At 43.9% G+C, this 27,840-nt stretch overlaps 1 protein-coding gene across 2 annotated transcripts in view; it reads left to right on the top strand.

Moving 5' to 3' along the window:
- Positions 1-27,840, top strand: part of LOC310678078 (prosaposin-like) — a 41,163-nt gene that overhangs the window by 11,569 nt on the left and 1,754 nt on the right. Inside the window, exons 2-13 of one of the 2 annotated variants that reach the window (XM_083441414.1) lie at positions 10,288-10,421; positions 12,421-12,495; positions 13,969-14,094; positions 15,807-16,004; positions 18,935-19,078; positions 20,070-20,129; positions 21,758-21,871; positions 23,099-23,194; positions 24,729-24,912; positions 25,427-25,608; positions 26,159-26,239; positions 27,281-27,382. In XM_083441414.1, the coding sequence (XP_083297540.1) occupies positions 10,288-10,421; positions 12,421-12,495; positions 13,969-14,094; positions 15,807-16,004; positions 18,935-19,078; positions 20,070-20,129; positions 21,758-21,871; positions 23,099-23,194; positions 24,729-24,912; positions 25,427-25,608; positions 26,159-26,239; positions 27,281-27,382 (1,496 nt within the window). Of the gene's footprint in view, positions 1-10,287; positions 10,422-12,420; positions 12,496-13,968; positions 14,095-15,806; positions 16,005-18,931; positions 19,079-20,069; positions 20,130-21,757; positions 21,872-23,098; positions 23,195-24,728; positions 24,913-25,426; positions 25,609-26,158; positions 26,240-27,280; positions 27,383-27,840 lie in introns of both variants that reach the window. The other variant, XM_083441413.1, reaches the window with a different exon arrangement.

The raw sequence follows: 27,840 nt of genomic DNA, 5'->3' as shown, positions 1-27,840 counted from the left end.
ATAGTATGGTATGATCTGGTCCTGCCCACACTTTTCCCTGAGTAGGAGATGGGAGATGATCCGTACTGCGAGGAATCTCATATCTGAATCATTTATTCAAGTTGCTAGGAAGTTCCGAAGCAGGGAATATTTGGTGGGGAGGGATCCATATGAGCAGCTATAGTAGGTTAGCAAATGCTCTGGGTGTAGACATGAATCTAGGACAGCAAACAAAGGTTTTGTTGCTAAACCTGTTTGTCTTTTGTAATAGCTTCTGCCTGGCACATTTCAGTGCTCTGGGCTTACACAAGTGCGTCTCGCAGAGGCCATTAACTCTCTGCTCATTCCTGCCCTCCTGTCATAGGTTCTGCGGGAGTTCTTCCCGTATCGCCACATCTGATATGTAGATTGCACCAGCTAGATAGACCTGCCAGCACCTGTTCTTACTGCAATCACTAAATGATGACAAATTCTGCATCCAACTTACGGAATATTGTTAAAGAAGGCAAGCAGGACCAGCAACAAAATGTTGCAGTGTGGCGTGATCCTGTTCAGGATTCCCATCAGCCCTTTTTCAGGACATGCTATTCTGTTCCCCCTCTAGCTCAGTCCTCACTGGGCTAACTGGAATATCCACCCCCCACCCCTCGTTTTGTGTCTGCTATAAATCTTGGGTTTTCCAGAAACTTGCTGATAGCTCTCTAGTATGCTGTTTTGGCTGCATGTTGACCAGAGTTCATAGAATGAATGTGCTTTTAGCATATAACAGTGATTCTCAAACTTTTTTTTCTGGGTCACACTTGCAGAATAAAAATTTCCTTGTGCGACACCAATTTTTTTTATTGATAAGACATACATTGGAAAACAAAAAGCAAACTCCTAGCAGTGCTTGATTTTTAACATAGAAACTACCATGTGCTTGATAACAGGGGAGCCCTAAGCAAAGCCTCTTGAGGAATTGAGGTCCTTGTGTCCTCAAATTATTTACCTTGTGGAACAAAAGCAAACCTTTGGACTGTACCGGAAAACAACATTCAGCCTGGACACAGCTCCAGCTCCAAGGGCCTTCTGGCGGTTCCCTCACTGTGAGAAGTGAAGTAACAGGGAACCTGGCAGAGGGCCTTCATGGTAGTGGCACCCACCCTGTGGAATACCCTCCTATCAGATGTCAAGGAAATAAACATCTATCTGACTTTTAGAAGACATCTGAAGGCAGCTCTGTAAAGGGAGGTTTTTAATGTTTTAAATATATTGTTGAATGCCACCCAGAGTGGCTGGGGCAACCCAGTTGGATAGGCTGCATATAAATATTAAAATTATTATTAAAAGTTATTATAACATATAATTGGAGTGTCATAATCCAGTCTACTTCCTCTGGCTAAAACCCAGTAAAAACTGTGTTTGGAAGTAAGTGAAATTTCCATTTTCAAAGGCATCTCCAGAAGTGTTGAGGGTAATCCAAAAATCTACTTATTGAAAGACAGTGGAAGTGGGCATCTCAGTGTCTTGAAATAAGAAGGTGTAGTGGTAGCCAAGTTTTTTTAAAAAAAACATACTAATCAATGTCCTGGAGATGACAGGTCACACCAGACTGACGGTTTTGTGTGGGCGTATTTTGCAGCATGTTCTTGACACTGTGTAGTGCATTAGGTTTATCCTGGACTGTCCGCACTCCATTCTGCATTTAGTTGCTCTGCAGTGCTTCCTTAGCTTCCTCCGCTGCCAGAAGGGAGGAGACATAAGGAAACTTTCCATGGCTTATGGCTTCCTTTTATAAATGTGATGAAGAATCAGACTTTAGATATTGATCTTTATTATATTCATTTTATATGGAATGACCAGTTGACATAATTTTCCTTCTGTTTTCATGATGCACCTCCCTTTGCTGTTCCCTTTTAATTCTCTAATTTATATTTAGGTTTCATAATTTCCAGGAGTGAATAGCTTAAGCTAATAAATGGCTGTGGAAACTTTTTGTATTAGAGTGGTACCTCGGGTTACATACGCTTCATGTTACATACGCTTCAGGTTACAGACTCCGCTAACCCAGAAATAGTACCTCGGGTTAAGAACTTTGCTTCAGGATGAGAACAGAAATCGTGCTCTGGCGGCGCAGCGGCAGCAGGAGGCCCCATTAGCTAAAGTGGTGCTTCAGGTTAAGAACAGACCTCCGGAACGAATTAAGTACTTAACCCGAGGTACCACAGTACATTCTATAGCTGTAGTATTTATTATTCTTGGTTTTGAGATCCTCTCTGTATAAGTCTGCTCAGAAGGAAGCCCCACCAGGGCTTACTCCCAGGTAAATTGCTGCAACTCAGCAAGACAACTTTTGAGAAGAGAAATTTTCCTCACTGCTATTCCCTCCGGCTAGGTTCCCTTTTAGACTCTGGCCCCAAAGTCCTGCACTGGGTCTCTGCACTGACCCTGCAAGCTCACTTCACCCATCCACAAGTCTAAAACCTCTGCCAGAAGAGCTTCAAGTTCTCTCTTGAATTTATTACGTTGGCTTTGCCTCACACACTGGGTTTTCCCACAACTACACCAATATGTCTTCACACCCAGGATAAGGTAATCATTCCCAGATTTACCTTTCCCCTCACCGTGTATTCATCTCACCACTGCCACCAATTCTGTGGCGTTTGTGCAGAGCCCCCGGTTGTTTCACAGATTATTGACCTGTACACCACTACTTTATTCTTCCGCTGCCATCAATTTTGTGGAAAAAACCCAGGGTTCCCCAGTGAAGTATTGAGTCTCAGTCAGGTAGAGTTAATAATGAAGATTAAAGTTTATTTCAAACACAAACAAGTTTAAAAATATATTTGAAACTCCCTCTCAGTCTTGTCCCTGTCTCTTAACTCACTTTGACTCCTCTATCTCCCCCCCCAACAAAAGAACCAACTGAACTAACTGTCAAAACCTCTGGGCTGAGCCTCAAAATCAGGTAGATGACGCCTCTGGGCTTTCTTATTGGTCAACCTATTAACCCTTTCTCTCCCCCAATACAAACATATCCCCAAAGAATGGGCAAACACCACAGTATGCATAAGATTACGCTGTTACTCTCCCTCATAATGCTTACTAATATTTGTATTTTAGGTTAAATCTAAATTTCAGTTTTATGTAGCCATGCACTGTATGTTACAGCTTTGTATTTAATACTTTCTAAAAGAAAATAACAATCTCTCCTCCAGTCAGCCTTACTCTATTTACTTCAGTCTAATGCGCCATCGAATCTAATGCACACCTCAATTTTCAGAGCCTTGAAACAAAAAAGAAGTATTTGCTGGCGAATGTAAATATGCCATCAAATCCAATGTGCACCTTAATTTTTGCAACGTAATTTGTCCCAAAAAGGTGAGCATTAGATTTGAGTAAATATGGTATTTCTATGCATATATCTTACCTATGTGGCTGTGCCCTGGGGCACAGGCTGGGATCCAAATAACTGCATAGCTGGTTCAGTGTGCCCAAGGGGACACTGGGCTTATGTTTCTCAGGCAGCAGCCCCTCATCTCCATGCTAGATGGCAAATTGCTTTAGAAATAAAGGAGAATTGCAAATGCCAGTTGCTGAAGTTCATGTTGAATCATGGGAGCCTGTTGTTCAGATGAGGTGGGCAGAGGGCTTTGGGGTTGGAGCTCTTTCATTACCCTGGCTTTGTAATTATAAACCATAGTTTACTAAGCTATAGTTCAATAAACCATGGCTCAGTGTTATGTGTGTACCCTGTCCAGTGTCTTAGCTATGGTGTGTTAGCAAAAACAAGCCATGGTTTGTTATTACCTTACTGACCATAACTACGACGTTCCACATGAACCTAGGCACTTCCTTGACTATAGTTTGCTTGCTTGCCTACATAAATGCTCTGCCAAGCAACAGAGTTGCATTATTATTCCTTTTTTAAAGAATAAATCTTGCTCTTCCTCCCAAGGGAACCCAAAAATGAAGCTCCTTGCATCATTTTGTGGCTCATGCTGGTACTTCTCCCAAAGATGAGATCACTCTTAATTCTGCCTTGCAATTGCTGCCTTGTCCCACCCAGTCATTGTCTTTAATGCTGATGTGCTGCAAAGGAGATGGAAAGGGCCCGCTCAGCCCTCTGAATACTCTATCATCCCTAAAAGCAGTTTTAATGCTTGAGACTATTTCCTTGTATGCAAAACAACCAAAAACCCCGCCACCCTTTTGCGTAGGTTGTGCATGCCTCTGCCTATTTGCTAACTAGCATCTATTATGGTTCAAGGTTCCGGAAAGCAATTCTTGCAGTCTGTTGTTGACACAACAGGCATGTCACAATCCCTGCAGTGAATTACATTCACCCCTCCTAAGCTCTGCCAATTTCTCCCTTGTTGTCTTATCCCCCTCCATCCTCACCCCGAGTTTAGACCCCCACCCCTGATGATGCTAACCTTGCTGTTTGTGTCCACATTCTCTCTGAGCTACAGTTGAGGCATGATCAAGTCTTGGCAAGGGCGTGTGTTTGTATGGCAAGGGCGTGTGTTTGTATGTGCAGCTTAGTGGAGAATGGGGGTAGGTTCTGGTGTGTCCACATTACCGTTCACTGTGGCACCACTGCTGTTTCCCCCCCAAGCCCATTTACACACAACATTGGCAGCGATCCATTTCTATCCTGTGGTTTCTTTAGAAATGATGCTGTTTGATGCATCTTCCCTCAAACCAGCTTCCATCCAATTAGAAAACGTTAAGTCACACTCGCTTCTTGGTCAGGCTGAGGCATGAACATTTAAGACAGCTGTTGCACATGCTCAGATGGCAGCTTCGTGATTGGGAGCTGGATGGTTGCAGGCGCATGGTAGCGAAACAGGTAGAACACATCAGGTGGAGACAAGACATGGAAATACAACCTAAACCACAGCGGGACAGAACGACATCACTGTGTTTCAGCCATTAATATTGTTACAGCAGTTGGGTGCCACCCCCACTCTCTCCCGAGCCATAGCAAGATTCCAGGGGGGTTCTAGGCATTCGCCCAGGCTCTGTGCTCCTTTGGAGAATTGAAGACGCGGTAGAGCAGGCATAGGCAAACTCGGCCCTCCAGATGTTTTGAGACTACAATTCCCATCATCTCTGACCACTGGTCCTGCTAGCTAGGGATCATGGGAGTTGTAGGCCAAAAACATCTGGAGGGCCGAGTTTGCCTATGCCTGTGGTAGAGATTGTCATAACTTTAAGAAATAGCTTTAAGAAATGTGTAAAGAAATTTACACCTTCAGTCTGCGTGGAGGGTGTGTGTGTGTCCAGATCTTACAGCAAGGTCATTTCAACAGGGGCTTGTTCCCCACTGGAGTCAAAGTGAAGGATGCATAGATTGTTGTAAAATACATAAAGATTTGCGTGTGAAAGGCATGTTTTGCCACCTCCAAAGCTGGGAGAGACCATGAACCAGAAGCTCAAAATGTTTGCTCTTGATCTCCTTTTGTGCTCCACCCATGACTTCCTCTGTGGTCATCGGAGTCTGCTCTGCTCCTCCTCTGTCTATCGGCTTCCCTCCCTCCCTCCCTCCTAGCCAGTCTGAGCCAGGGTGAAGAGGTGCAATTCCCCCCCCCCCCTTGGGCCTGCACCCTTGGCAGGGTGGGCAACCCCTAAGTACACCCTGCATTCTAGAAAAAGTGAGATCGTGCAAGACAGATAGAGGCCAACAGCATACTCTTCTGCTTGAGAAGGTGAATGATGAAGTGTGCAAAACAACACAGGAGGGACAGCACCAGGCTGTGGTTTTTACATGCAAGGTTGTCAGTGCCATCTGAGGACAAACAGTAATAGGGTGGGAGAGCACAAGTATAGCTGTGTGTGTTGGAAACAGAAGCAAAACCGTCTGATGCACTCATGCAAACACCAGGGGAAGTGTGCATGTTCAAACTGGCAAAGAACATGAGAAAAGTGTGCAAGGGGGAGAGAGGAATATTTGCATATGAGGGAAGCATGCATGGGCATGTGAGCGCTTTCCTTAACGTAATTGGAGATCCAAGACAGATTAACATTAAAAAGGGGCGGAGGGGAAAAAATAAAGCAGATTAAATTTCCGGAAGCCGGGTGGCAGAAAGAAAGTGTTAATGGGCTACTGACTCACTGTAAAGAATGTTGAAATCCACAGAAGAATACTGAGCAGGTTTCTCCACACCCCTCTCTCACAGCTGGACAAATGCAAGGAGGACATCCCATCATCCCTGACCCATATAGCAATGCTGACTGGAATTAATGCGAGTCCAATAATATATTGTGAGCCACAGGTTCCTCATTCCCACCCTAAACAGCTATGGGCTTGCTGTGTGTTCGCCGCTCTTTGCATTTCCATTTAATCTGCCTGGTCCAAATGATGTTTCCCTCAAACAACGCCATCTCAATGCACTCTCCCACTTGTAAATTCAGGTTTACCCGATATGGGAATAATTTGATAAATTGAGGAAAACAAGGCTCCAAATTGCTCCACTCAGGGTAGGAAGTAATTGGTTTTGCCATTCTGCATGGTGGGTGGATCAGTCACCCCTTTCTGCTACTTCCCTTTCCATGCCAACAACTTCCCCCTCTCCCTGCTGTGGTTGTAACTATTTCTTGTGTGTTCCTGAGCACAGGACCACCCCTCCACCTTCGGATCCCTCAGATTTGCCAGAACCAGAACACTGCACAAGAAAACCATGCTAAAAAATTCTATACCAGATATATTGGGTAGCATCCAAAATGTGTGCTCTCAGAATTTACAGTTGCTTTCATATCTTTTTCAGTCTCCCAGGAGCTGCTCAAAATTCACAGTTTCCTGAATGTGTGTTTTTGCACATTTGTAGAGCTGAGATTTTTTTAAATATATATAATATATATACACAAGGGGTGTGTGCGTATGCAGCTATCTGTGCTTCTCAGTTGGCACTTAATTAGCATAACTGAATCAACAAATTAGAAGGCAGGGATAAACACAAAAGGGAACACTCACTGGTATGAGCAGCAAAGACCAAAATTGCTCCTTGCATAAAAAATTGTAACGTGTGCAGGTGTCGATTACTCTGCCTAATTCAAGTGGGGGAAATGTGGATTAACAGCTAAATAATACTCAAATGTGGACAAGCCGTATCTTTGAGCTATGATCAACACAGGCAGATAAAAACTATGATGTGGATAAATAATTTACTACCATAGTGGCAGGTGTAGATTTTTTTTTATAAAAATTTTGGTGAGATGTAGCATCCAGAATATAGATAAATGTCAACTGTCCAGGGAGGAAAAACTTAGGAGCAACTTGATTTGTAGAAACCAGTAGCATGGAGATAAAAAAGTAGCCCTATTCAGATTATCAGTGTTTAGAGTGGTGGTGCTGACAGTGGGGAAGCTGGGGTTACGACCTTGTCTGTCCTTGCCGTTGACTTCTAGATGCTCATCTGATTTTCTGTACAGAACTGCTGCATGAACAGCACATCAGATCTGTGCAATGTGCAGATCTGGTCGTCAGGGCAATGCAAACAGATCCTCTCTACGTGCATTCGTTGGTCATCTAAATGGGAAGAATAATACCAAGCTAACACAAGCACATCCAAGTTGCTATTAAAGGCTTAGCTGCAAGAACCACCCGAAAAGCTATCCACCCTACATCTAAAGCATACCCACAGCATAAGGAGAAGTAATCCCATGAACCTCTTTGAAGATGTGAAATTACTGGGTTAAAAGTCTCGGCCTCATTCATTGTACGAAGCAGCACACAGAAGCTAATAAGTAGCAAACAGTGATTCCCATTCCTCCCAACACCAAACAGAATAATGTGACTATGGTTGTAATTGTGGGGTTTGATATGAGCAGGAATAGTAGGAAGGAAAACTCATTTGAGATGTCAAAGGAAGAACCTCAACAAGATTTTAAATTTTAAGATCTTAAGTCAGTCTGAGCCTTTGCCAATTTGCTTCCCTCCAACCGTTCTGATCTCCAACTTCCATCAGTCCCAGGCAATCCCCAATTCATGGGAAATGTAGATCAAAACAGCTGGAGGACACCACGGGGTTAGGGAAAGCTGAGTTAAGGGGATATTCTGCACATGGTAAAACACAAAAGCTTTTGGTGAAATACTGAATGTTATAACATCTCAGAACTTTAGATCACAGTACAAAAGAGCTAGGCTGATAAAAAGTTTGGGAGGGTGCTTATTTAAAGACAACAACAACAAGGACAAAACCTACATGACAGTTTCATGCCCTACTGGTCACATACTAAGATGCTAACAGTAATGACCTACCATGGCGATGACGAAGAGAACGAAATAATTTCCTAGATGTAGCTGAGACTTTGCAGCAGTTTCCTAAACCTGGTTGCCAACTAACCACAAAGGCCCGCTTCTGTGCCTTCAACCCTGGCCTGATTTGCAGAAATCGGTGGCGGTTGAAGCTTTTCACAACCGTGGAGCTAAACATTAGTTCCTTTGTATTTGCAAAATCTCCATACTGCACTTCATTGCTCATAGTGATCTCAGGGCAGTTTCCAACACCGGAAATTATGTTCAACCTAGAAGAACAATAGAGTGAAATACCTGGACTAATGGTTAACAAAATGCAGTCAAAATGCAGGGGGCAGGGGAAGCTTAAAAATATTGGAGAGTATGAAGTAATTCCCTTCAAGGGGGAAGACATTTTTGGTGGCTAACAGAAGCCCATCTTTTCTGCCATCTGTGTCTCCAGGGGCTCCACTACAAGGGAGGGGAGCTTCTCCTGTGTTCAGTGGGCCAAAGAGCTCCCCGGCCCACCCTGAGGGTCCAAGATGGCTGGTATGGGAGCAGATGTTCTGAAATATCCAGTATCACTTGCTAATGTCTGCAGAACAAACCTCTGTTGCAGGGATAGCTAGAATATTTCTGCTTTCGGTTCTGCAATGCAATGCAAATACTATATAAATAGAGATGTAGACATCTGGGCTCACCAGAGTTTCTGTTCAAAGTACACACTCTGTGTTGGTCCAGTTTCAGTTCCCCAGGGCTGGCTGAGGTCGAATTACTTGGGGTGGGCAGAATAGTTCTGGTTCCCCTCTCTTTTGTGATTACCAACATGGCTATACTGCACTTAGAACTGGCGTAGGCAAAATGGTGCTCCCCAGATTTTGTCAGACTATGATTCCCATCCTGCAGATTGAGCACTGATCATTGGGTCAGGCTGTAGTAAATGTTGTATTATAATAAGGCTATAGCTATGCACAGACACGTCCCAAGTGATTTGAAGTGATTGCAACAAGATGGCCACATTTACCACAGTGTGAACAATCCTAATTCTGGTGTGACTGTTGTCAGCTATGAGGAGGATACGGCATTCATTAGAAGATAAGTCTATCAACGGCTGCTAGCCTTGTTGGCTGTTTTCTATCTCCACACTTGGAGGCAGCAGTGATTCTGAATACTGTTTTCTGGAAACTGAAGGAGGACAGAGGCCTCTTGTGCTCTGGTTCTGCTGGTAGCCTTCCCATAGGCGTCTGGCTGGACACTGTGAGAACATGTGCTGGGCTAGGCCTGACCCAACAGGCTGCTGACACAACATGGTTTTCATGTGCTACAATTATGCATATAATATTGAAATTGTTTATTCCTGGCACATAGAGGATATGGTGGCTTCAAGGGCAGGACTGTCCATTTTTGTTAAACTGGCCTTGCTCCAGCAGTGATAAGAAAAGCATGGTTTTCTATGAAAAGGAAATACAGTACTTCCAATGCACAAGCTGAGATGAAAGCGTGCAAATAAGCTTGTGGACATAGGGCCAAAACAGTGAAAAATCCAAAATACAGTGGTACCTCAGGTTAAGTACTTAATTCGTTCCGGAGGTCCGTTCTTAACCTGAAACTGTTCTTAACCTGAGGCACCACTTTAGCTAATGGGGCCTCCTGCTGCGGCTGCGCCGCCAGAGCACGATTTCTGTTCTCATCCTGAAGCAAAGTTCTTAACCCGAGGTACTATTTCTGGGTTAGCGGAGTCTGTAAGCTGAAGCGTATGTAACCTGAAGTGTATGTAACCCGAGGTACCACTGTATATTATTTGTGTGTGTGGTTTAACGATCATAGATTTATATAGATAACCTTTCAGATTTTATCATGCTTGATGCCACATATCACTGTTGTTCCCATTTTACAGATGGGCATTTGTGGTAGCAGTATTTCTCCAAGGCTGTTTCCTCTGAGTGGCCGAGCTAGTGGGCAGGTCCTCAACTCAGCTTACTTATCTTTCAAAATCAAATCGAGATGGCTTAAATAGAAGGTAGAATCTGTCAAAGAGCTTTTTTCGCTGTGTAGCTGGAAGCTAACCTTTCTGTTCTTCTTTTGGGCAGCTGCTGCAGGCCCCCTGTCTTGGGAGAAAGAGTGTGCAGAGGGTCCGGAAACATGGTGTCGGGACTTCCCCACGGCACTGAAGTGCGGGACTTTGGACCACTGTCATGGGACTTTGGCGATCAACACCCCTGTGGTGAGTCCATGTGACGGCAGAGTATGCACTCCCTGCCCACCTCCAACATTCATGTCCTTCAAGGCAGGGGTTACACAGGGGATCACAGGATTCATCCAAGGAACATGCAGTGTGAACAAATAACAAAAATGAAGTGCTCTGAACAAGCACAGAGAACGTTTTACCTGCCACTGAGTAATGAGGTTGCCCCATGACCCAGAAAGAAAGCACGACAGTGGCTACAAAAGTTGTTTTAGATGAATAAGCTTTTCTGCAGGCTTCTGTCCTCAGACACGTTCAAAACCACTTGCCTCCACTCCTGTGGCCTCCAGCCCAGCTCCAACACACGTTCCTGTATTATGAGAAGTTCCTGTATTAAGAGAAGCTACATACTTGCTTCTCTTCTAAATGAAAGGTGACATTCTTAGGGTTCCAGATGATGTATTGCATTGCAACTGCAGAACACCAACCAGCTAGCCCCTTAAACACAGTGTCTAAAAACAAAACAAGACTGAAACGGCTATGAAAACCATATTAGGTTTCCCCCCCAACTTTCTTTTTTGAGTGGAAATGGAAATGCCAGTTTAACGGAGGATTTCTAGATGGCACCAGCTGCTCAATCAGCTGGCCTCGCTCCACTTCCTTTCTTTCACGAGCAGAACTGAGGCCAGAACTGCTATGTTACATTAAAGACATTTCCACCGCCATAAACAGCAACCACCCTGCTCTTAACACACATGCCAACTGACTCAATTACCTGTGTCCTGGATTGTATATTTCTACCCTGCCCTTTTTGCCTGCACCAGCCACTGCATAATGTAGGGCACAGATGCCTTTGCATCAGGGCCACACTTTAAAGTGTGGTTCTGTCCTCAGAGTGCCAGCTTGGCCCTGCGACTGTGGGTGTCCAGGACCGTGGGTGCCATGAAGTGTGCATGGCCCTGGCACTGAAATTTGTGGGTGCCCGGCCTCTTCATGGGGAATTTTGTGGGTGCTCGGGTACCCAGGGTCCCAGGGAATTGGCACCTATGCCTCAAACCCTTATTTAGCTGCACCATACAGCTCAGGGGGAAAGCGCATGTGTTGCCTGTATAAGTGTCTAGGTACATTCCCTTGCATGCACCTTTGGGTCAGTGGCCACATAGCTGCTGTCAGACAGAGCAGGCTGGGCAAGGTAAAGCAATGGTCTGCCTTGATTTAGATCCTGAACCAGCCACATAGAAAGAGGTCATCTCAAATTGAAGTCCCGCTGATTTCAGTGGGAATGAAGTGCAACTGACCTAGGTGTGTACACACCATACATGCAAAACACACAAACACCTGGGAATTATAGTTGGTTCGGGGACGGGGGTGGCGCTGTGGTCTAAACCACTGTGCCTCTCAGGCTTGCTGATCGGAAGGTCAGCAGTTTGAATCCCCGTGACGGGGTGAGCTCCCGTTGCTCGGTCCCAGCTCCTGCCCACCTAGCAGTTCGAAAGCACGTCAAAGTGCAAGTAGATAAATAGGTACCCCTCTGGCAGGAAGGTAAACAGCGTTTCCGTGCACTGCTCTGGTTCGCCAGAAGCGGCTTAGTCATGCTGACCACATGACCCGGAAAAACTGTTTGCGGACAAACACCAGCTCCCTCGGCCTATAGAGTGAGATGAGCGTGCAACACTGAGTCGTCTGCGACTGGACCTAATGGTCGGGGTACCTTTACCTTTTTATAGTTGGTTCAGGGTGCTGGGAATTGTAGATATGCAAGGACTTAACTAGTCTCATGGATTTCATGTCCTTCAAATATATGGCAAGGAATTCGAATTCAGTGTTGTGCTCTTCTGATGGTTTCCGTGGGACACTCCCTCCCCACTGTGGGCAACTCTGGGGTACTCCTGACCCCCTAGAGCCGATTCAGGGCAGGACAGGGGGAAGCCTCATGCAGCACTAGTTGGTGTTCTTGAACTGGATTCTGCCAATGGAATTGGGATACTTAATAATAATAATTACAATTTTTTAAAAAAACTATTTCTTTCTTTCTCAGAAAAGTCTCAAGTGTGGTATGTGCAAGCTCGTTACAGTAATGATGGCAAAGATCATGCAAGACAATTCCACGGATGTAAGTATTCTGGAGAGGATTCTAGGATTTTCATCCTTCATTTTGTGAACAACTGAGAACACAGAATGATCTCTCCCCCGCCCCCCTGCTCTCCCACAAATAGCCTGATCTGTTATGCGTTTGACTAATTCCCGAAAATCAGTAGGTGTGGACAGACACATTATTGTCTATCGTTGCCTTCCAATAATAAACCCTGGTGGTGGGGGATGGCTCAGAAATTGGCAACCCTAGGCATAAACTGAAAGTATTTTAGATGTGTTGCAATTTCTGTTTGACTGTAATGTCATAACGTATCATTATTACATTCTTCTTCTTGTTTTTGTTACTATTAATTGTTAGTTGCTTGTTACCCAGAGCTCTCCAAGCAGTTTACAGCATTGTTAAAAACAAAAAAATATATTACACCATAAAAACAAAACAAAAGCAACCCACATATGATCACAGGAAGCGTTGGCAGCTAATAACAAAACAATATCACCTCAGTCTATTAAAATCCAAGGTAGAAAAGTAAGTCTGCATCTGCCACCAAAGATGTGTCAACAAAGGTTGGCATGTGTCTCTCTCAGGGGAGCGCGTTCCACAGAATGGGGGCCACCACTGAAAAGACCCTTCTCTTGTCACCACCCTCCAAGCTTTCCTCAGAGGTGGGGACTTGAAGAAGGGCCTTAGACAAATATCTAAGGGTCCAGGTAGGTTCATACCAGAAGCAGCATTCTGGAAAGATATTAGAGCCCTGAGCCTTGAAGAGCTTTATCAGTCCAAACCAGCATTTTGAATTAAGCTCAGAAACATACAGGCAGGCCACATAGCTGAAACAAAATTTGCGTCTTATTATCTGTTGCTCTCAAACCTGTCAACAACTGGGCAGCTGCATTCTGCACTAATTGAAGTTTCTGAACTGTTTTCAAAGGCAGCCCTACATAAAGAGCATTGCAATAGTTCACGTGGGGGAATAGCATTAAGCGAGGAAAGGCTTGCCTTTTGAATTACCTGAAATGACCTTTGAAATCTGAAAGTCAAACATACTTTTTTAATTCTGAAAGTCAAACTAGCCATGATAGCTCTGCTCTGCTTTTGCAGTCAGAGGCAATAATGCTTCTGCATACCATTTGCTGGAAATAAATTGTATTGTTGTGCTCTGGTCCTGCTTGTGGATTTTCCCACAGGCATCTGCGTAGCCTCTGTGAGAACAGGATGCTGGATAATGTGGGCCATTGGCCTTCTTCAGTAGGCTCTTCTTATATTCTAAAATGCTCTCAACTGAGATGGTACCCTATCTGTGCTACAGGACTTATGGAGACTTCATTCAAAGTGTGACTCCCCACCCCTTTCCATAAATTTCTGCAGCCCTTCCAGAAAATATTGTAAGTTGGTATAAAACCATCTCATAATGCTCCTCCTCTTTCTTTCTTTCTTTCTTTCTTTCTTTCTTTCTTTCTTTCTTTCTTTCTTTCTTCTATTTATTTTCCTCAGGAAAGAATCAGTCAATTTTTGGAGAAAGGTTGCCAGTATCTCCCTTTCCAGGACTGGTCAATCCAATGCAAGAAGATGGTGGACACAGGAGTTATCATTCTGGTACAACTTGGAAAACAAGTGCAGGTAAATAGACTGAGATATTGGTGGTACTGACACTTTCAACCATGACTTACACGGACCAGATCCAAGCCAGTCACACTGTGTGGGATCCTCTCTGAGGATGCATCTATGCTACGAATAATGTTGGTTTTATTTATATTAGTTTTCACAGGCCAGCTTTTTAGTTTCATTCTTGTTTAACTCAAAACATAGTGATTTTTTTTTTACACTGGTTCTGAAAATACTTTTATACCAGACTCATGTTTTTATTTCTTTTCTTCTTCTTCTTCTTCTTCTTCTGCGAGTCAACCATTTTAAACAGAAAGAATTCTTAATTAAAAACTAAGACTTGTTGAATTGTAAATATTTTCCACCACCCACTCAATATAATAGGAAGTTATTATAGAGTTCAATCTTGTCTCCAATTATTATGGGTTGGAGCCAAGACTCCACCCTTTAGCTTGTTTTTATGGTTAGTTTCATAAGAACAAAAGTTTACAATCTCAGCAGATTTATTTTCAATTCTTTTCCTAATGAACCCCAGCATGGAATTTGCCTTTTTCATGGGCACCACACATTGGGTCAACAGATTCATTGAGCAATCTATTATTGACCCCAAATTCTTGTTGCTGGTCAGATAGTTTTGCTCCAAAGTGCATCATTTTAGACACATTTACATTGAATTGCGGGATGCGGGTGGCGCTGTGGGTTAAAGCCTCAGCGCCTAGGACTTGCCGATTGCATGGTCGGCGGTTCGAATCCCTGCGCCGGGGTGCGCTCCCGTCGTTCGGTCCAGGTGCCTGCCAACCTAGCAGTTCGAAAGCACCTCCGGGTGCAAGTAGATAAATAGGGACCGCTTACCAGCGGGAAGGTAAACGGCGTTCCGTGTGCTGCGCTGGCTCGCCAGAGCAGCGATGTCACGCTGGCCACGTGACCCGGAAGTGTCTGCGGACAGCGCTGGCTCCCGGCCTATAGAGTGAGATGAGCGCACAACCCTAGAGTCTGGCAAGACTGGCCGGAACGGGCAGGGGTACCTTTACCTTTACCTTTACCTTTACATTGAATTGCATTTGCCACTTTACTGCCTATTCACTCAGTTTGCAGAGATCCTTTTGTAATCCTTTTGCTTTAATAACCCTGAACAATTTGGTATCACCAGCAAACTAGGCCACCTCACTGCTTGCTCCCAATTAAAGATCGTTTATCAACAAGTTTGTTTTCCTAAGTTGTTGCGTGTTAGCTGGTTCATCAATAAACAGCCTCTTGTTGTAGCCCTAACAAAGTGAGGGACCCTGTATTAAATTAAACCAGTGCATTTTGGGGGTAAAAAAAATAGGTGCCAATACATTATTACTATTACTATTAAAAATTGTATGCTACCCTATGCCCGCAGGTCTCTGAGTGGTTCACAACATAAAGTCGCAATATAAAAACCACACAATAATTATAATTATACAGCCAAACATATATTAATAAAAGTGCTGTGGGTGCCAAAGCCAAAATGGCTGCCATAGGCAGAAAAAAGTGTTGGTATGTCATATCTGTGAGTGCTGTCACAAAAAAGGCCCTGTATTAAAAAAATAAGAAGCTAACAAGTACAAACTCTGTACATTTGTAATTCTGCAAGACTGACCTAAGGGAACAGACAAACACACAAGTGTTTTCAAGTGTTTTTATTTCTTTTCCTCCACTTTAAGGGCTGACAATATTCTCTCTCTCTCTGTTGCTCTTTCTAGGATAGGCCTGAAATAGTATGTGGCGCCTTCAGGCTATGCAGTCATCTGGTACCCTTGGAAGGAGCCCTGAAGTTCCAGAAGCCATTCAGTTCTAATGGAATGCCTGATATGACGGATTTCCCTGAAATGTTGGCTCCCTTTATAGCTAACGTGCCCCTTCTCCTCTATCCTCAGGATGAGCCCCAAACTGAGTTTCTGGTAAGGAATTCAGCTTGGATGGAGTTGTCTCCCTTTGCTCCAACAGCCACACACATGAAAGCCAGGAGCAATTTCTCTCCAGAGACCATGAGACACCCTGCCAACTTCAGCTAGAGTGAGCTGGATGCCATTTTGATTCACAGGGCTTGCTTCTAGCATTGGCTGTGTACACATGTTATCTTCAAAGCACATTCTTTCCCTCAAAACATTCTGGGCGGTGTAGTTTACTCATCACAGGATTACAATTCCCAGCAACCTGTAATAAACCACAGGGCCCTGAATTCTCTGAGGGGGAGAATTTGTTTTTTGAGAGTCCTTCAGGCTTGGACACTTCTCCACTGCCAAATGTGTAACCTTCAAAGGGTTTGCAATGTGCGTAGGCCTCACTTGCAACATCTATTCACCCATTTTTACAGTGAGAGGACAAGTGGCTTGAAGGAAGCCTGTTTACATTGGCACATTATTTTATTGATCTGACTGAGTTTTTATATGGCATCCATCAACATAGGTCCTCTGGGCAGCTCACAGAACCAAAGGGAAACATACTGTTCCATAGCTTGGGTGCCACTACAGGGAAGCCTTGGCTCCTATGAAAGGTGCTGTGGTAGGAAAAACATAGAAAAACCCCAGGCTCTCTTCTGCGTCCTTCCCACGAAGCCTTGATAATTAAATTGTTTTGCTTAATTGTTGTTTGTTTAATGACATCTCCCTCAGTCATCCATCCACTGCCTTGTTTTCTGTTTACATACTGGGTTTGTGTTTTAAGACATTTGTCCTCAGCAGCACACAGTAGTTGAGGGAAAAGGCAGAATAGACTGACTGTGTGACTGCAGGTTATCAATAGAGCTTTCTCTAAGAAGCAAAATAATGATGTTTATTTCTCATGGAGGAAGGAGTGGATGCAAAACATAGAAGGGATGAGATGAGTCTGTAATTTTAGCTTTTAAAAGGGCAGTGAGTAATCTGCTGCCCTACCCAACACATTCCTCCCCCTCCATCCTTACAGATCATTGCTTTTGGCTCATTTTGTCCAGCCCAGCTCAGCCATTTCTGTTTTTTGTTTTGTGTAGCAGGCTGGGAGAAAAATGCCTGAAGTGATGGGCTGCAGGGGAGCTAAAATAGGGAAGGAAAAAAGCTCTTAGCCTTTGCCCTGCTTCTGCTGTGAAAAAAAGATGTACACACACATCTTGTTTTGTATACAAATCAGGGCAGATGTGTGAGCACCAAACATGGCTGCCACCATTAGGCCTAGTCTGGCTATAAGCTACATACCAGCCTATCTGTGAACTGGAATTTCACGTCTACCACAGGGGAAGGCAATTGCATTTTGAAAAGAGGTTAAACCAGGGGTCAGCAAATGTTTTCAGCAGGGGGCCAGTCCACTGTCCCTCAGACCTTGTGGGGGGCCAGACTATATTTTGAAGGAGAAAAAAGTGAATGAATTCCTATGCCCCACAAATAACCCAGAGATGCATTTTAAATAAAATGACACATTCTACTCAAGTAAAAACACTCTGATTCCCAGACCGTCCGCGGGCTGAATTGAGAAGGTGATTGGGCTGGACCCAGCCCCCGGGCCTTAGTTTGCCTGCCCATGGGTTAAACTGTAGCTGGCTTCTACTTCATAGAGGATTTTGGCTTGGCCTATAGGTGAGACTCAGTCCCATCTTACAGGAAGATGAGGGAATTGCCCACCAGTTCAAGGAGTTATCTTCCATGCCAGAAGCAGGGCATAAGTCAGGGATGTCACACTGCTTCTGGGATAGACAACCCTTTTGTGCAGACTGTAGAATGCACTCCAAGGAGTTTTGCAATCATGCACAGGATTTTGAGGCATGCTCAGAGGGCCATACTGGATGTAGCATGAGTTGCATTAATGACTTGCATGTAAATGGCATTCCCTGGGCTTTTAGATCTTAGTTTGAACAACAACTACCAGATATTTGTGGCCTCTTTTAATGAGGTGAGATCTGTAAGAAAAACCTGTTTTTTTTTTATCTGTTCAGGTGTGTTTGGGGATTAGGGTTGCCATATTTCAAAAAGTGAAAATCTGGACATAAGAGTTGAGCTTTTCTGGGCCAAAGGTGTTGAGTTTTTCAGCTATTTTAAAGAAAAAAATGACTTCCAACATGGGTTGCCATATATCTGGATTTTCCTGGACATTTGTGATTTCTGCTCAGACACTGCTTCCAACTGCAGTATTCTGGCTATATCCGGGAGATTCCAGATGTATGGCAACCCTATTGGTTGCGTTTGTTATAATTGATTTTAGTGTTTATACTGTTTTTGTAGGTCACTTTGGGTCGCTTTTGTGAGGAAAATAATAATAGTAATAATAATAATAATAATAATAATAATAATACATTGGTAAGCCAGAGCAGCCTCTGAAAGCTTACCCATGTGTTTGTGGGGGTGTGCTAGGGGCGATTGGGGAAGCGGAGTGGAATTTTAACTTTTTCCCTCCCTGCCACAGTCTTAACAATCCTTCATTTCTCCCCCTCCAACATTTTTTCTGAGTGCGTTTCCGAGCACAATTCAAAGTGTTGGTGCTGACCTTTAAAGCCCTAAACAGCCTCGGTTCAGTATACCTGAAGGAACATCTCCACCCTCATCGTTCTGCCTGGACACTGAGGTCTAGTGCCGAGGGCCTTCTGGAGGTTCACTTGCTGCGAGAAGCCAAGTTACAGGGAACCAGGCAGAGGGCCTTCTTGGTAGTGGCACCCGCCCTGTGGAACGCCCTCCCACCAGATGTCAAAGAGAACAACAACCACCAGACTTTTAGAAGACATCTGAAGGCAGCCGGGTTTAGGGAAGCTTTTAATGTTTAACCGACTATTGTATTTTGGTATTTTGTTGGAGCCGCCTAGAGTGGCTGGGAAATAAATAATAAATTATTATTAATTATTATTATTATTATTATTCCCTAGCAGAAGGAAGAAAATCCTTGCAGAGACTGTCAACAAGTAATTGCTGAAATGAAGGAAGGTTTCAAGAGCAGCTCTTTCCTTGTCCAGTCCTTTGCTTCTTATGCTGAACAATACTGTGAACACCTGGGGTCTGACTTGGTAAATGAGGTAACTGGATTTTATTGCTTCACACTAATGATAATGATATATATATTCAGGACCTGTGTCTGTCATCTGGTAATCAAAGCAAAGGATGGATCTACACAACTTTTCTTATGTCTTGTTTCAGACGTTGTCCCTCAGCCTGTGGTCACACGTTTTAACTTTTCCAAGTACTGTAACAGATTAACTGGGGAAAGAAGTGACTTTCCTTGCATATATATATATATCTGAAGTCGCAGAAGAGTAATTACATAATATTTTGGCTCTCCAATTTAGGTTAAATTAGAACGCCATTTGAAATCAAACCATCCTCATACACTTGGAGTGGCTAACTTGCTGCTGGACTAAACTCTCCACATCTTTGACCACTGAGACCATGCTGCCTAGGGGCTAATGGGTGTCCGACAACACTTGGAGGGCTACAGGTTTCCCATTTCAGCTGTCAGTGGTTCACTTTGTTCCACCCAAACTGTGATTTAAAAGTGATGTGGAGTTTGTGAAAGAACAGTTTACCCATCAGGGCTTAGAAATACCTGATATCTCATTTAAATCAGGTTGCTGGTTCCTGTATGAAGGCAGCATTGTATGCATAGGAACTGCAGCCCAATTTAAGTGTGACACGAGCCACAAGTCGTTTCATATGAATAGGTTTTCCTTGGTGTGACCAGCAGTAGTTTGAAATAAGTCCTCAGACACAAGAACAAAAGTAGTCAAAGCAGAAAATGCCCTGCTTTGCCCTCCGTGTCACTAAGTTAGGTGAGGTGCTGGGTCTTAGGCAACAACTAGTCCTGGCAGTACCTCTGTTGTACTGTATATCGTCGATCAAGTTTGAAAGGATTGCTTCTATGAGCATTTTGAAACAAAAAGGGCGTGAGAATTTTGCATGCTCCGGAGATAGCATGGAGTTCTCCAAGTTGGGTGTGGGTGAAATTAATGGATTGATCTTGTTAGTAATTATTGAAGCTGTTTCCCTCTCTCTCCCCCCTTCCCTCCACAGTGCAAGAAATACGCCTTTGAGTATTCACATGTTTTTGTCCGATTGCTGACACATCTATTGGTAAGTTGATTGAGGCAGACATTTACACTCTATAGCCTTTTCCAGGCAGAGAAGCATCATCACTTCAGGGCCAATTTTACGACAGCAAAAGCATTGTAATATCTGAATTCAGGCTTGTAAGATATTCTAGACATGTGATTGATCATTTTTTGTATAAGGCATTACATACTGACATAGGAAAGCAAGTATCAGGAGATCTGGGGAAAATTAATATGCACAGTGGGAACAAGGTTTGAAGTCCAGAGCTTAGTTTGTCAAATGCTGTCCAGGAATGGGGAGATTAATATGACAGGATGCTTCCCCTTCTGGAGGCCAGATTTGTCCCAGGGGGTTCCAGTTGCTGACCTTTATCCCAAAGCACCAGTGTGACTAGACATTATCATTCAGGCAACGAAGCCATATCCAGAATGGCAAATACTTCATTTCATGTCTTAAGTTTGAGAGCAGCTCGGCTTTGACTTCTGGGAGTGGGAGACTTTGTCTTTGTGGAAGAATTGCACCTTCTAATTCATGATAGCATGAATAGGCCCATGAAAAGCATCTGTTACACTAAACAGAGTTGTTGGACAAGGAAAGTTTACACAGCTAGTTTTGCAATGTAATGCTATCGGGTGGGCGAGTTTGTGGATTAGCTAGTTCAGGCTGTAGGATTTACTCTCTGAATTATTTTCTCATGATTTTAACTTTTGGTTTTCTCCCCCTCCCCACTTCACAATTCGATTGACTTTTTGCTGATCACAGGAGGAGGTATGTGAGAATGTTTTTCATTTCTACATTTCAATTCTTGCTGATAATTTGTGGGTTGGACAATTGAAACCACCTTTGCTTGACAGAAGGGAACTTGGAGGTTGAAAGGGAGGTTGATCACAACGGCAGTTTTTATATATCCTGCTTTTAATGCCAACTGGAGAAATGAAGCTTATAATAATTTTATTTTAAAAAATTATTATTTATACCCCACCCATCTGGCTGGGTTTCCCCAGCCACTCTTAAGGCTGCATACACACCTTTTATTCTAGGATCAATAGAGTCCTTGCTTTTTCTACAGAATGCACTCCACATACGGTACATTCTAGAACTATTGTAGGGTTGCCATATTTCAAGAAGTAAAAATCCAGACACAAAAAGTTGTTGAGCTTTTTAAAAACCTGGACATTTTGACGATTTACCAAAATCCCCCCCAGATGCTAATTCCATCACTGAAATCCCGGACATGTCCGGGAAAATCTGGACGTATGGCAACCCTAAGCTATTCCATATTTTTTGCTCCTGAAAAGCACCTCTTGTGAAACTGGTTTCATTCTGAAAATAAAAGCTCATTGTAGATTTCCATTTGAAAACAGATCTAGTTGGTCCTGACAAAGGTGTGTGTTTATCCACACTTGCCCAATGATGTTGTGGGTGGGTGCATACAAATATCACAATCACAGTTTCCTTCTTCATTTACCTGTGGCATGTGAAGGCATAGGTAACCTTAGCAAAGGGAGGGTTTTTTCCAGTATGATGTGGAATCCCTCCCCCGTTCCCCTCAGACAACATCCACAACCTTCCTGTAGCTCCGTGTTAATTTATGGTAGGAAGAGAAAACGAGATTTGTTGTCCAATGGAACTTTTTCCTCCTCTTTCAGCAATCAAAGACTATCTGTGGCGCCTTCTGTGACTCTGAAAAACCCGAGCCTTTTCATGCATTACTGCCAGCTAAACCCCTTGATGACTTGTCTACAGTATCGGAATCTGTAGAGGTAAGAGCAAAAGAGCCCCCTCCTGCTCTGCCAGGGGGCAGGCAGAGGCTGAGAGCATTGCAAGATGGGCAGAGCAGAGTAGCTGCTGAATTTATTTGTGCCTAAAGTCAAATGCAATGAGGCTCTGGAGACTCCTGCGTGGCAAACATCAGAGGAATATTAAAGGGTGAAAAATGAGTTTCGATATGAATTTTTAGCAGTGTTAACCTGCACGTCAACACTAGGGAGACACTGAATTTTGCCAAAAGCAACTTTCATGCAGAATTTTGAAACTCTCCCTGAGGAAAAGCAGGAGAATTGCAATTGTTTTTAATAAGATTAGTGTACCTTTTCCAGGGTCTGCACATCCTTAGCAAAAGAGTTAATGGGTGGCCCCTGTCTGGGAGATTCTTTGCATGGGCATTAAATCATAGAATTGGAAGGGACCACTAGGGTCATCTAGTCCAACCCCCTGCAAGGCATATTCTCATTTACTTCACTGTGACTCATCTCTCTTTAACTGGCACAATCCAACTTTTAAATTCTATTGATTTCAATAGGAAATATTTAAGCAAAGGCTCCCCAGTGAATTCAGAAAATTTTAGATGAATTGCACGTATTATTTTTAAAGTGGCAGTTTGAAAAGTCATGCCTTTTCTGGGGATATATCTGGCATTCTTTCTGGGGATATTTCTGCATGTTTTCCACCTTTTTTTGGTACAGTTTCCCCCCATTTGCTGCTGCTTTGGCACAATTTGTTTTCCTTCTGTTTACTGTTCCCAAAGTAGTCACATGGAGAATCCTAGCCAACTAGGGATCACTACGTAAATGGGGTGACATCATGGAATTAGGTAGTCAATCACATGTGACATAATTTCAGTGTAAAAAGAATGCCGGTTGAAAATTTGGACAGTTTGTTCTACATGGCTGATCCCAGACAGATAAGGACATTCCATGAACTGGACAATGTCACTGCCTTATGTAGCCAGTCAGGTTTGGCTTCATGCTGATGTCACTGAAGGCAAATGAAGTCGATTCAGAATGAAGGCATTGCTTGCTTGAATAGGCAGGGTTTTTTTTGCGCACCTTTCCAAAGTGATCACTGAAAAGGGGGGTTTGCTGCATTCCACAGAAAATGTTATTTTGGCTAAACTTGAGTTAACAATGTTTTAGTATTCTGCTGTTGCTTGTCCTTGAAAGTTGTGCTTGATTTTTTCTTCTTGTTGTTGTTTTCTTTAATCTGGTCAGAAAACATCAAATGCCAAAAGCCCTGAGTTTGCGTGTGGTTTATGCAAGAAAATAGTAACCGTTGCAGAGGGCATGATGGAGGAGAATGCCACAGAAGTAAGGCTGAGGAAACCCACTGTCATCTATCGGGTGATGGCGGAGGGTTCGGGAGGGGGCTCTCTTTGGAGGTTTTTCCCACTTTTGGAGGCCTGCACCACTGCTACTGCGAGGGAAGTTGGGATGTGGGAGCACTGCCTAGTATCGTAGAATCGTAGAGTTGGAAGAGACACCAAAGATCATCTGGTTCAGCCTCCTGCAATGCAGGAATCTAAACTCTTGGTTTCCTCATTATGAGAAGTTGAATGAATGTCTCATTTCAAACTTATAGGATGCCTTTCTTCAGCACTTGATATGGAAACATGGGTTTGGAGGGGACTAGTTGAAACATTAGAGGGCTGCATAGAAGGAGAGGAACAACTGAGGAAACTGCCTGTCTCAGTTTGTCTCTTATTACCAGAAAAGGGAGTTCATGCAGGTGCAGCTTTTCTTACATCTGCATGAGAAACTGCACCTGTCAACATGACCTCCTTCTACCCAATACTCAAAAGGACCCCATGTCTCCTTTGCTGTGGTCACCTTGGTTCAGTTACTAAGATCGACAATAACTTCTCCACCTGCTTTTCATAGAGGTCATGGACTGGTTTGATGCAGAGGAATTTGCGGGGGACCAGCTGGGGAACCCCCAAGGGAAGAAGGCTCAGAGCCTGGGGATTGGGGGTGGGACGACAATGAGAGGTCAGAGGGAGCAAACGGGGGGGGGGGGGGAGGAGGTGTCAGAAGCTGAAGAGGTAACAAGGATGAGTGAGCAGGAAGTACCGTATTTTTCGCTCTGTAAGACGCACCAGACCATAAGACGCACTTAGTTTTTGGAGGGGGGAAACAAGAAAAAAATATTCTGAATTTCAGAAGCCAGAACAACAAGAGGGATCACTGCGCAGTGAAAGCAGCGAACCCTCTTGCTGTTCTGGCTTCTGGAATAGCTGCACAGCCTGCATTCGCTCCATAAGACACACACACATTTTCCCTTACTTTTTAGGAGGGAAAAAGTGAGTCTTATAGAGCAAAAAATACGGTATTTGTGGCAGAGACGTCCAGAATCACAGGTAGAAGCTGAAGCAGGAGAGAGGCGTGAGGGAGGCCAAGAAGCAGAAGTATGTCAGGCTGGTGAAGAGGCATGGGGGGTCTACGCCTCCTGGTGTGACAACCTCCCTTCCCATCTAGTATCCCAGAACCTGGAGAGGTATGAAGAGGGAAGAGAAGTTAGTTTCACAAAGGCGTCTTCTCAGATTGCTTGGGGGAAAATACTAGAGAGGAGAGGACTTAGGCAGCTGTGGGAAGGTGGGGACCTTCAGTCCTTGAAACTGCCTCATAGGGGCAAGGCCTACTGAATAAGAGTTGCTGTGCACATTAGGCCTGGCACTGCTGTGCAGATCCTGTTTTTCTAAGAAAGAGTTAAGTTCACCTGCCCGTTGTGATTTACTGCTGGCTGGCTTGCTCCTGCCAGTAATTGACACCTCCTTCCTTGTTAGCACCGACTACAGAATAAGTTCCATCTTCCTCCTTAGCATACCTTTCTGCTTTTATGTTTCAGCAAGAAATAGTCCACCAGATGGGGAAAGTCTGCTATATACTGCCCCATGAAATCCTGGACCAATGCAAAGACTTAGTTGATTCCTATGGAAAGGCTATTCTCTACATGCTCCTGGATGCAACTAAACCTGAAGCTGTGTGCATGAGGATTAGACTTTGCCCCAGAGATATCTCTTTGAGCTTTGGTAGGTAATGGCATTTGCTTGCACTGTCATTTTATGTGGCCTGGGAGTGGGGCGGCGGTTAATTGCAATGACCTGCTCCTATATCGACTTGCCTGGTCTTACAAGATTTCTTGTCAGGCCTTCTAACATTCTGAGGTTAGACCAGAGATGTGGCTGCCTTGGTCATGTTACCCAAATTATGATTGAATGCTCTTCCCAAAGACAAGTGGCTGCCACCTACCTTCAGCCTTTAGGCACCAGACAAAAAACCATCTTGTTCTCCTGAGAATTCAATGGACAGTGCGTTTCCATCTGCCTTTGCTAGTTTCTGTTTTTATAGTTGGTTTCTCTTTTGTCCTAATTTATATTGCTTCACTGCTTCTGTGTTTTTAATGGGTGGTTTTAACTTTTGTTAAGAGCTGCATTCAGGAGGCATTCAGTGTAAAAAGAGTAATAACAATTTGCAATAAAAAATATTATATATAAAAAAGTAATCTTTCCAGGTTGATAACGCCCAAACTTTGTTTCTCCTCAGAAAGGGAAGCTCTGGAAGAAGGATTGAAACCAACCAAACCCAGTGAAAGTGAAGTCTGCCATGTGTGTACACTCATCGTTACATATGTTGATCAAGAGCTGGAAAAGAATCAAACTCAGGAACAGATTGGAAATATGCTTTCTAAGGGTTGCCAGTTGCTGCCAGAAGCTTTGGTGTATCCCGTAAGTACGCCAAATGGCTATTGTGAAAGGGAGATCAAAGTGTTCTAAAAGGAGAGAGGAGGTCAAGGAGCTGAAGATCTCTGCCTTGTCTTCCTGTCAAAAGTGGTGGGCATTTTATTGGTTTATCTACATAGAAGCTTTATCCTGCAAGCCAGAAGAAATATTATCTTCTTTAATTACTTCTAGTTTGAAATGCATCTGAAGCAAATGTTGTACCCCCCCCCCCTTTTTAGAGTTGCCACCAAATTTTGCTCATAGTAAAAAAATTGAAGCAGATACAGAAGTTACTTCTTGGGCAGAACTTCCAAATATTTTTTGACATAGTCATAACCAAAGAGAGCTGCCTGTTTAGGAGTTTTGTAGAAATGAAGACGGCTTGGATAAGACTAATGAGGTTCCTTAGGGAGCATTCTACCTGTCCTGAGACCCTGCAAATTCAGCTTAATCAATTAAATCCAGAAAGCAAAAGAGTTAGACCCAGTTGCACTCTTGGGGGGCTGTACCTAGGAGAAAGGCTGAGAGTCACTTAACTTGTTTTTTTTTATTGCAGTGTGATCAACTCGTGGTGCAATATGAGCCGGCTGCCGTCCGCCTCCTGGTGCAGGTCATGGAGCCAACCTTTGTGTGTGCTGTAAGTCATGTTCTAAAGTAATTGCTCATTCTTGAGCGAGATCTCTGGCAAACAGCTTTGTCCGCAATCCAATGGATATGTTTACCTGGGATATTTCTTCTGACATGCATATATGATTGCACTGTTATTTCCTTTGCAAACAACAAAACCACAAAAATCCCATAAATATCCAGTAGTCTCACTATTCACAAGGAAACTGAACCTGTAAAACATGGGTGGGTAACCTGTGGATGGACTCCAGCTCCCATCATCCCTGACCATTGGTCCTGATGATTGCTGGACGGGGCTACACATTGCATCCTTGCTGTGAAACAGGGGGCAGAAAAGCCCCATCCCGCCTGTTGGGGGTAATTTGGTGGGTAGGACAACCCCCTGTGAAGCTCTCTTTCTACCACCCACTTTTTCTCTCTCCCTTCTTGCACAGCAAGCTTCCAGGGGAGGGGCCGATCATCCTTGCCAGAAGTCAAATAGCTGGCAGATGGCCCTTTTGAAAATCAGTCTGAAGATTAGGGTTGGCTGTGTGTCCTACTTTACAGAAAGGGCAGCCCTCTTTTTGAAAAGGGTCCTCTATTTGAATGGCTGCCCAGTCCAAATATTTTTTTAAAAAAAGAAAACCTAGGAAAGAAGAGCAGCAAGGACCTTCAAGCTGCCCTCCTAGTTAGCACCTGGCTAGCAAGACTGAGCAGGCAACACAGGTCACAATGTCCCCCACCACGGTGAGACGTCTCATAGTTCTTTTTAAATTATAGTGGTTTCTTCTGAACGTCCACATAAATGAGCATGTGCGAACTACCTGTGTCCCCCTTTTTGGTACTGTGTACTTGCCTACCCTGCTGAGGGCCACAGGCAGCCCTAGAGCTACAGGTTGCCCATCCCTGCTGCAAAGCTACCCTGAGTCTTACCGCCTGCTTTAAAAAGTGGGGAGCAATGTGAAGTTGAAGGGGGCTTTGGGGAACTTAAAAAGGAGCATGGAGCAGTTAAGAAAGGAGGCTGATTCTGCATAGGTGTAATGGTCCCTTTTTGTACTCTTCTGCCCCACAGAAAATAGGAGCCTGCCCCTCGTCCCACCTTGTGGGCATGGAAGTTTGTGTCCGGGGCCCTAGCTACTGGTGCAAGAACGCAGAGACTGCAGCTCAGTGCCAAGTAAGTAGGGGTGGTGGTGGCAAGAGGGGAATATCAAGCTTTCCAATACAGTGAGATGGAGTTGATAAGAAAAATTGAACACAGTTAAAAATGGGAGCACTCTTTGCAGCATATAATTCTGGGAATGTGACGCGATGACCGAAATAGGAGCAGGTGAAATGACTCTATGGAAGGCGATAGCCCTTGAAATGAAAACCCTCTGTGCTACCGAAGATCTAGGTGCATGTTAGTGATGTGGAATATAGGATTGGGGGAGTATGTTTAAATATTGTGTGCAGTTGTAATAAGTTAACTCGTTCTGCTTCCAAGTGCTTAACTCTAAAAACATCTTACGTGTGAATATACTGGCCCTTATCCACCTGTAGCTGTGTATCTAGCAATCCTGCAGTAGGGATATGCATTCACTCCTTATCAATGGGGCTCGATGAACACCATTATGCACATCCAGGTATGTAGCT

The sequence above is a fragment of the Podarcis tiliguerta genome (genome assembly GCF_965153285.1).
Source record: "Podarcis tiliguerta genome assembly, chromosome: 5".
NCBI lineage: Eukaryota > Metazoa > Chordata > Lepidosauria > Squamata > Lacertidae > Podarcis > Podarcis tiliguerta.
This window is presented reverse-complemented; position numbering and strand designations above follow the sequence as displayed.